We start from the raw sequence: 11,040 nt of genomic DNA on the forward strand, positions 1-11,040 counted from the left end.
AGTATTCATACCCCTTCCTTTTTTACCACATTTTGTTTTGTTGCAGCATTATGTTAAACTGCTTTGAGTTTTTCCCCACATCAATTTACACTCCATACACCATAATAATGACAAAGCAAAAACCAGATTTGCAAATTTGACAAATGTACACTGTAAAAAAAAATCCGTAAAATTTACGGTAAAAAGCTGGCAGCTGTGGTTGCCAGAATTTTACCGTAAAAAATAGGGTAGCAATGTTTTACATTTTAAGGTTTTCACTTAAATTTACAGGTAAATACCGTAATTTCATATTGAAAACCGTAACTCACTAGAACAGATATGGCAAACAGTAGGTAAACATAAGCAGTGTTGGGGGTAACGCATTGCAAATAACGCAAGTTACGTAATATTACTTTTTCCAAGTAACTAGTAAAGTAACGCATTACTTTTTAATTGACAAGAAAATATCTTATTTGTTATCTTATGAGTTATTTTCCCCCATTTATAGATTAAAAGCTCTCCTGTCCCCATGTTGAGATAAAATTGTAAGATGTTACTTTAGTTCTAGAATAAATGTGAACATGCATTAATTCATCTCAACCACTAAAAAACATACAGTGTTCTTCAAAATGAATAAAAACAGTTCCATTCAACGCAAACCTGCAATAGTTAAATAATACAAACATCCTTTATGTATTTAATCCCATTTTATTAACCAATGTCTTTGCTGCCGACCTTCAATGATCCAATTCATCATTCATTTAAAACTTTCAGTCATTCTGTCTGAATTATAAGCTTGTTTCCTAATGGGGACCCAAAAATGCTCCCATAAGGTAGAATTTACTGGTATTACTATACTTGTGAGGACATTTGGTCCCTATAAACGTAGATAATACCAGTACACAAACACACACAGCCTCTGAATATGCATTTTATTTTCTGTGATTGAAATGTTATTGTATACAAAGGGACCTATTAAGGCTGTATCAGCTGTATCAGCTGTACCCACTTTAGCACTTTCTTAAAATGCTATGGTATCCTTTTAACATTCATGTTTGAAAAAAAGTGCTATTACACTTCCTACTTCCTACATTACTGTTTTTTTTTTTTTTACCATGAATATGGTATGCTCCTTGGTACCATAACTGATGTTTCCTCATTTAAATTCTAAATTAACTTTGAGGAGGAAAGAGGAAGCATGAGTTTGAGTAAAGATTCACATGCTGTATATATATGCTTTCAAGTTAAGACTTGCTTTACCTTTGCGGTTTAAATAAACCATAAAAATCATGTTTTATTAATGTTTATTTAACACGCAAAAAAAGACACAATAGACAGAAATGGCAATCTGGGGCTTCATCCATGACAAAAGTATAAATAATGTGGTGTGATGCAATGATATTTGCTAGCTAAAGCCATTTATATACAGTTTTGCATTGAACATTAATTTCCGATGTCATGTGTTGATGCATACAGTAGGTACCAGAATTTCTGTTATCAATAGGCTTTGTGATTAACAACAATAAATATATAATAAAAATGACTTAATAACTACTGACACTGGGCCAGTACCTTCAAAAGTACTAATTATAATATATACCCTTAAGTTTTATACTTCTATCACATAGAGAGTGTACACCCGAGTCATCATTTTGTTTTATAATTTGTTCAAAAATTGTCAAAAACAAATTGACAGCAATTCCGCTCTATAACCATCCCAAATAAATCTGAGAGGACATCTTAAAAAAGACCAAGTAAATAAATCAACAGTCAAATTTATGAATCATTAGATGTCAAACTGAGGAAGAAATGATAAGGACAGGAACAACATTACATAACACATGATCAGTGACAAACATATCTGTGTTAATTGGTGCTCAATTAGCGCAAAACAATAATATATACCTATATAATTAGGTGCAAACTTCATGTAACTGCATGTTAACTGCAAATAAATGTGTGAATTTATATCATGCAATAAGTTAAAGGAAGGTAATAGTATATTAAACAAAATACCATAGACTTTAGCTGTATGTCATGTTAATATAAAATTGCAAATTATTTTGACCTGTGCATCGTAATATTAAAGGGCACCTATTATGTCCCCTTTTACAAGATGTAATATCTCAAAGGTAAAATCTTAGGTGTCCCCAGAATGTGTCTGTGAAGTTTCAGTGCAAAATACCCCACAGATCATTTATTATTTCATTTTTAAAACGCTTATTTTGAGCGGAAGCAGAAACAGGCTGTTTTAGTGCATGTCCATTTAAATGCAAATAGACATTGCGTAATAGGTGCCCTTTAATACATTTTATGAGTTTTTGTTACCAATTAATGCTTTTTTAATTATGTAACATTGTAGGAAGAGAGAGGAAAGGGAAACTGATGCGTGTATCTAAACCAGGGGTGTCCAAACCTGTTCCTGGAAGACCACTGTCCTGCAGAGTTTAGCTCCAACCCAAATTAAACCCACCCAAACCAGCTGATTAAGGTTTTCAGACTCACTAGAAACTTCCAGATGAACAAGTTGGAGCTGGTTGGAGCTAAACTTTGCAGGATGTTGGCCTTCCAGGAGTAAGATTGTTTACCCCTGTTTTAAACACGCAATATGGTACATAATACAAAGATAATTTAGATGATCCCTATGAAGTTGACCAAGATGAAACCAGAGTAACTAAGGACCAAGTTCAGAGGAACAAGGTCGAGCTGGCGGATTGGAGGGACAAAGTGTAGCCAGGAGAACGGAAGACCAAGGTGGAGTACTTGGATGGAGATGGTGGATCACACAAGACCAAGCTAAGGCCAGAAAGGAACTGGAAGGCAGGAGGACCAGAGTAGAGATGAGAGATTGTAGAGCCATGGTGGAGCTGATGGATCAGAAAGGCAAGGCAGGGTAGGAAGTCTTCAAATGGAATGGATCAGGAGACTATGTGTCTGCCAATGAAGCTGGCAAGTTGAGGAGCTGGTGAGGAGTAGTGAGAGGAGCCGATCACAACTATGGCAGAATTAGAAAAGCATGACCAGGGGCCCTGGACATAAGCAGTGAGGCCATGATGCAAGGCAGAAACAGCAGAGGAGGAAGGGCTTGGCGTCAGACTTAAATCCAGGATGTGACGGTCAGTAAGCTCTGACTTCTGGATGGCTGGGTTACTAGTTGAGGGTCTGTGGTGGACATGAGCATATGGTTGGGTCCATGGTGGGTGTGGATGCAAACTTGGTGTCTTTGGCATGTGTGACAAGATTCTGGGACCACTGAGCGACTGTAACTTCAGGGCTAAGAGCAGTTGCCTTTGGGATGGCCCTAAATATGTTTCTCTGGTGTAGTAGTTCTGTTGTCTAAGGTAGGTCATGATTAGTTACTATGATCATTGTGTATTACTGGGAAGACAATGCCTGCTATTATTCCGGAAAAAAAATGTGGCGATGACAGGGCTCTGTCTGGAACCATTGTAACTCAGTGGTTTGAATAGGAGCCCATCTCTGGCCACAGGAAATAGCACGTGAGGTGAATGAAGCATGGATCCCAGCAGACTGTTGAAAAGTAAACTATACTAAAGTGTACTAAACTTTGCATTACACTAATGTTATAGTACTTTAATACATTGTAATTTATTTTACTATTTTTTACTATTCCAACTGAAACTGATGAGGTATATTATTTTCTCAGTTCTTTTCTGCATGGTGATCATTAACTCTCAAGTTCAGCTGAAAGTTTGCTTCACTTATACTGTGTACATTTATAGAACTTCTGTAAGTTCTTAAAAACTTACCTCTCATAGAGAACCTAGTGAACCTGGATGTACTGGTGATTTAGTAGACTAAAGATCCAGACTAACAATAACAAGGATTGTTTTGACCACAACATGTGTTAACTAATTAACTTCTGTCCTGATATATCCTGCACCAACATCAATCCTTCTTAACCGAGTTTGACAGTATAGAGAGTCCTGCATTAGGGGGCTAAATGTGGGTCTAGGTAATAGTAATATGCTAATCAGTATCCAGGGTATAGAGAGAGACTTCTATGCTTAAACGGACGTATAGACTTCTGGTTCCTGTCTGCCGTGCTCCAGAGTAGTTTGCGATTGTAGCTCTGTGTGGCTTTGTTTTTCTTTTGGAATCTTGCTGTCACTTTCTGGTGTTTAAACTGCTAAATATAACTGTCATGGATGTGTGTATAAAATGCACAAAGAAGAGAATTCAACAACAATTCTTTAATAAATCCACACCAGGTAATCCAGACAGGTACCCTGGTGAAAAAAACAGCTAAAACCAGCCTAGGCTGGTTGGCTGGTATTAGCTGGTTTAAGCTGGAAGTAGCTGGTTTTAGCTGGTGGTTTTCCCAGCCTGACCAGCCTGGCCAGGCTGGTCAGGCTGGTCTTAGCTGGTCAGGCTGGGAAACCACCAGCTAAAACGAGCCTGACCAGGCTGGGAGACCAGCTAAAACCAGCTACTACCAGCTAAGACCAGCCAACCAGCCTAGGCTGGTTTTAGCTGGGGTTTTTTTTTCAGCAGGGCTGGTAAAATGAGACTAATCTCTGGATCAAGTCCACTCCAGAAACAGTCCTTTATCATTATAGTCTCATTACCAGGAAGTCCTCCACATAGCATTCAATGGGTCGGCCATTCTGAAAAAAATGGAGCAAAGTACACTTACGGGGTTGCATAAAACTGCTAGATCCATAACGGTCAGTTGTTTTTTAACATTGCAGAGATGAGATGAGGCATGTAGAGATGAAGATCTAAGTGCAGGAGTTTAATGAAAAGATCATATACCACCTTTTTGCCTCAGGTTGTGTTTTTCCAAAGTAAATTCATCGACCATGCACATGATATCAAAACCAAATAAAACTGATTAATCTCTTGCTTCTTAATTTAGAGAGACCAGTTAATATTGCAAAGATTTGCATACCACCTTTTTGCCTCAGGTTGTGTTTTTCCAAAGTAAATTTATCGACCATGCACATGAAATCAAAACCATAAAAATGATTAAACTCTTGCTTCTTCACTTAGAAGGACCAGTTAACATTGCCAAGCATATGCCACATTTTTGCCTCAGGTTGTGATTAATCTCTTGCTTCTTAACTTAGAGAGAAATAAACATCAAACACAAAAAGTTAACATTTTAACATCTTTATTTCTTCTACCCCCAGCTTGTGTTTAGAAGCAGTGTTTTGGCAGCAAGCTAATCAAAGTCCCCAGTAAAGGTCATAGGCAGTTTGTGTTTTACTCTCTTTACTGTAGACCAACTTGTGAAACTGTAACATAAAGTAATAACATAAAAATAATGTAAATATATTTTGACGTGACATTTGGATGTGACGTAATGCACTGCGTGCGTTTCACTAAACTTAAACTAAACTGGCCAACAATCTCCGCTTTAGTGCTGATACTGAGCACCTCCCTGGTTTGCTGCTTCATTCCAGTTTGCACTTATTTTTTCGTTGTGAACAGTCGCACAATGACGTGCATCATCACAACAACACAACCTTTGACTGTCCATGCCTCCTGAAGACTATGAGGTAGCTTCTCAACAATAGAATTCATCCCCTTTAATGTGTCAAGGAATCCAAGACCAGGTAGACTGCCTTCCTCTTTCACTGCCTGCACTTCCAGTAGCAGATCTGCAAGCTCTTGCAACTGATTGAAATCTTTATTTAAAAAAGGATCATATGCATGGGCTGCTCTTATTCTTACAGCACGTCCAAGGTACTCCCCTTCTGGCCACTTGGTAAGCAAATCGAGCTATTCATTGGCCTTCAAATTCAGACCATCAATGGCATTCAAAAATGCAGTCTTCCATGGCAGGTAACTCTCTGGCTTGTTGTCAAATATTTTGAAGCTGCTAGAGAGGAGATCACGATGAGTGAGAAATACTTTAAGATCAGACACCCCACTGGAACGAGGAGCTGGTGTACTTGGTGAGTGGGGGTTTCTCACGTGGGAAGAAAGGCGATTCGACTGCTTTAATTGCTGAAACTCCATTTGATCATGTCTGCTTGTTGCATCTGCAGCATCAGGAGTAAACTGGCTGTTTCCAGGAATGTCTTTGTTCCTCACACTTGCTTGATCGGGATCTTCCTTCACACTTTGATTCTGTGAAAATTGTGTTCAGATGTATTCTTTAGTACATTCAGTGGCGAATGGACTACCCCTTTCCGTTCCATAATTTGACCCGATTGCTGCAGATTCCAACACCCTTGCTGCTGCAAGAGCTGTTTCAGCCTCACTCTCCTCTATCAGAGCATTTAGTGTTGCTTCGATCCTAGCCTTTTCGACTTCCATATCTATCTGATGCTTTGCAAACTTAGCTTATGCGTTCAGCCTATGCTGCAGCTTGGCTTACATTAGACTTATGGGAGTGGTGTGGATGAAGCATTGCGGGCTGAAGATTTAACCTCTGACCTTGTTTCCAGATTGGAAATTTGGCTACGTTTCGAAGAGTGCGACATTCTGTCTCTTTTCGTAAAATAAGTGCATGTAATCCACTACACAGCTCTTGAAGTGAAGAAATCTTTTCACTCTTCTGCTACATGAGTAAAGTGGAGGCAAAGTTTGAAAAGGAAATTATCAGACAAATCTGAATTGCTGTTGAATTATGATATAAAATATTTGTCCATGTTGAATCTGTCCTTAATTACTCACCCTCATGTCGGTCCAAACCCGTAAGACCTTTTAGACACAATTTAGACACAAAGTAATTTTTTTATGAAATCCTAAAGCTTCCTGACCCTCCATAGACAGCAATCTAACTGACAGGTTCAAGGGCCAGAAACACAGTATTGACATCGGTAAAATAGTTCATGTGACATTAGTTGTTCAATCGTTATTTTATAAAATTATGCGAATACTTTTTGGCCGCAAAAATATTTTTTTTCAATGTTTTCTTCTTTTCTGGGTCAGTCCACTACCAGGTGCTGCAGACGTAGAACACGCATACGCTGCGCCTTGTTTACAAGAAGCGGAATGCACATGCATATGTCATGGTACTCTCGATAATGGTGCCGGACTGACCCAGAAGAGAAGAAATCATTTATAAACTCATTATTTTTGTTATTCTTGTCGCTTCATAAAATTACGGTTGAACCACTAATGTCACATGGACAATTTTACCGCTGTCTATACTGTGTTACTGGGCCATGACCGTGGCAGTTCATGCGTCACTCATGTTTGGAACAGATGCATGGTGATATAAGCAAATATTTTGTGTATGTAAAATGTACATTAAAATGCATTTTCCTAGCTTACTTAGCTGTGTTTCTTGCATTCCTGTTAGCAGCCCCCTTCAGAAATGTTGGAGCTTTCTGTTTGAAAAGTTATTTTATCACTCCTGAAACCACAGAACAATTTTTAACCAACATTTGTTGACCATTAAAGATCAAAACACGTTTGAACTAATGTTAGATTCAGTTCAGTTGGCTCTTTGTAAGTGACGTCACCGATTAACAGTAATACTACAGGGCTTATTTCAGGCTAAATAAGTTTGACAACTTCCAATAAACCCTTTACAAAACTATCAAAACCTCTCTTCTAAACATAAAGATGTGATTGAAAGTCAAACTTTCACAAACAAGGGCTAAATCTATAGAGTTATCCTACCTATTCTGAAAACGGTTGAGATGCTTACGTTTTTTTTTTTTTTCAATTAAGTAAATATTCAACAGAAGACTATATCAACATGCAATTTCATTGACGAAATAAGACAAGACCAAAATGTATTTAAACGCAGCGTGACTGTGACGTGTTTATATGCATGCATGCTGACTCGCATTCAAACACTTCAGCGGAGGGAGTTTGCATGATATAGTCTTAGTTTTTGTTTATTGACCTTATTGTCACCTTGTCTTCCTTTCATCTTAGTGATAGGAAAAAAGCTTGTCAACGAACATTTTTGTCATAGTTGTCGTTGACGAAATTAACACTAGTGTGTCCTGATAGTGTCACACTTCGCTAAGATCAGTACACAGGAAGGAGCTTGAGACATGGAAAACATTAAACAGTCTTTAATTTTGGAAACACAGGGAACAATCCAGGAGGGAACACACGTTCGAAAGTGGACGCTCGACACAGGGAAAACAGGGCTTATAAACACAGGATAATTAGAAGGACAGGTGAATGGAATCAAACTAAACGAGAACAGGAAACATGACCATAAAAGGAAACTCATGGAACACAAGTCATGAAAACATGGAAAACAACCGAGCTGAAACAGTCCGAATACGCCATTGGAAGACTCTAATTGAGCGATTGAGGTGTTCTGTTGTTGGATGTAATAATGAACATAGCAGTCGTCGTTTAATCAAGACATCTGCACTGCAAAAAATGCTTTTCTAGCTTAGATTTTTTTGTCTGGTTTTCAGCCAAAATATCAAAAAATTCTTAAATCAAGAAGGATTTTCTAGACGAGTAAAAATTATTTTCTTGTTTTCAGAAAAAGCAAGTCAAAATTAAGTGAGTTTTTGCTTAGAACAAGCCAAAAAATCTGCCAATGGGGTAAGAAAATAAATCTTATTTCAAACAGAAAACAAGATTATTTTTCTTACCCCATTGGCAGATTATTTTGCTTGTTTCAAGCAAAAATGTACTTAATATTGACTTTTTTTTCTGAAAACAAGACAATAATTTTTACTCGTCTAGAAAATCCTTCTTGATTTAAGAGTTTTTAGATATTTTGGCTGGAAACAAGACAAAAAATCTAAGCTAGAAAAGCATTTTTTTTGCAGTGTGAGTCACTGAAGGCGCAGAGGAAAAAGTTACTTTCGTTTATTAAAGGAAAGCGCCAATATGTGTCTATGTTCGTGTGAATCATTCGTGATGCAGCTTCACCCACAGCAGAAGTGAGGATAAGGGCTTTTTATGCATCTTTGCAAATGGCCTTTCTTAAATGTGCTTGTTGGCAAGTTTCGCCGATAAAGGCAGCTAAATGCAGCTAAACACGGCTTAAGGGGGGCATCACATCCTGGTCTGTTTGGACAATATGACGGTGGTAGCCTTTATCAACAATCAAGGTGGCCTCAGGCTCCCTTCTCAGGTTGGCTCCTTTTACGGACACAAGGCAAACACCTTTTGCTGAGAGCAGTTCATGTGCAGGGCAGACTGAACCAGGGGGCAGACATGCTGTCCAGGGACAATGTAGCTCCTGGGGAACGGAGACCACATCCTAAATGGTTCAGACGATTTGGTCTGTCTTCAGGAGGGCAGAGGTGTCCCTTTTAAATGGATGGTTCGGAGTAGAATTGACTTCATTGCTATGCACTCTGAAGCCCATGTAAATACCCCATCCGAAGTTTTTTTTACCTTAGTCGAACATTTATGGCGATATTAGAGTTTTTCGAATTGCTTGTTACAGGAGTGAATGGTACATGTGATGTATCTCGTAAATTGCACCACTAAACGTGCAAGTAATCTTACCAAACTTGTACAGTAGTGTAAATAGGTTATGTACTCACAAAACGCTGCATCAGAACATTTGTAAGTCCACCATGAGTGTTTTAAAAACACGTTTTACCCGAGAACTACTAGTCTCAGAAACTACAAGTCGATGTCACTTCCCTGGTTTGAAAAAAGCACGTAAAAGTAAAAAAAACTACATCTGTGTGCATGTCAACTTGTAGGAGGACTTTTACGTGCTTTTTTCAAACCAGGGAAGTGATGTCGACGTGTCGCCATTTGTAGTTTTTGAGACTAATAGGGATCGGCTAAAACGTGTTTTTAAAACACTCATGGTGGACTTACAAATGTTCTGATGCAGCGTTTTGTGAGTACATAACCTACTTACACTACTGTACAAGTTTGGTAAGATTACTTGCACGTTTAGTGGTGCAATTTACGAGATACATCACATGTACCATTCACTCCTGTAACAAGCAATTCGAAAAACTCTAATATCTCCATAAATGTTTGACTAAGGTAAAAAAAAAACTTCGGATGGGGTATTTACATGGGCTTCGGAGTGCATAGCAATGAAGTCAATTCTACTCCGAACCATCCCTTTAACCTCAGAAAACACATTTTAATCTGTTTTTTTTATTTCCGAGACAGCAAGATGCCCTGGTTTATGATTGGCCGAGCACTTATATAGCTGTGAGGGCCCACTCCACCAGAGGAATGGCCTCCTCTTAGGCATGGTCCAGCTGGATTTCTATTGGTGATATCTGTGCGGCCGCTGGCTGGTCATTGCCATTGCCATCTGTCTTCACCAGGTTTTATAACTTGGACATCCTTGCCCTGCAGGCATGGATTCTGTCCACTTAATTCTGCCTAATTCCATCTGTAAGTAGAGACGGCTATGTTATGCAGTGGATTTTTTCCTCAAGCTTACAGGAGCTCTCATTATGGGTGTTGAGCTCACAGAGTGGCTTCGTTCTGCACTTGTTTATAGCACTGTGCTATTGGATGTGTTCCCCATAGCGTGTCAATACAACAGGAGACACTTTTCAAAAGGGAATGCTCTGGTTATTAAAATAACCTCAGTTCCATGTGATAAGGGTGCTTTTAATGCTCTAAGGCTGCACACGAGTTTGTGACTGTCAGTTGAAATATTCTGACAAAATGAAGCTCAGAGCCAACTTATATAGAGGTCGTCTCCTCTTCTTTGGCGGGTTGAAGTGCTATTGGTTCATGCAGCTATACGAGTGTGGTCAGGCTTTAGTATTAGAGTAAACAGGAGTTTCCCCATAACGTGTCAACCGGTGGTGGAAGTGTTCGAGATTCACCGGGGGGACCCTAGTTAGGGATATATTTTATATTTTTAAACCACTGAAGCAGAAAATCCTGTTATTTTATGTATGAAATGTGCATGATCTTTGGAGGTTATTATGAGGTTAAACAATGAAAGTCCTCTACATTTTGAAGTAGAGCTCCATCCCCCTTGAAATTCACTCCCTGGACTTGGTAAATTAAAGGTACACTCAGTTACAATTTCCACGGTTAAAGGTTTTTATTTTTATAGGAATTAATAGCACTTGCTACATTTTACATTATATATAACATATGTATATACAGTATTGATTTGGATATACATTGATTTATTTGTGATGGATCAAAAAAGTTTCTTGTCCT

At 38.5% G+C, this 11,040-nt stretch overlaps 1 protein-coding gene across 1 annotated transcript in view; it reads right to left on the bottom strand.

Moving 5' to 3' along the window:
• Window positions 1-2,897: 2,897 nt before the first annotated feature.
• The window catches only part of LOC141334380 (cationic amino acid transporter 2), a 24,410-nt gene continuing 16,267 nt past the window's right edge, over window positions 2,898-11,040 (bottom strand). The window contains exons 7-8 of the mRNA XM_073839440.1: window positions 3,373-3,510; window positions 2,898-3,141 (exon numbers count right to left, since the gene is read on the bottom strand). Coding sequence (XP_073695541.1) covers window positions 2,898-3,141; window positions 3,373-3,510 — 382 coding nt within the window. The remainder of the gene's footprint in view (window positions 3,142-3,372; window positions 3,511-11,040) is intronic.

This window comes from Garra rufa, chromosome 5 (assembly GCF_049309525.1).
Source record: "Garra rufa chromosome 5, GarRuf1.0, whole genome shotgun sequence".
In the NCBI taxonomy this organism is placed as follows: Eukaryota; Metazoa; Chordata; class Actinopteri; order Cypriniformes; family Cyprinidae; genus Garra; species Garra rufa.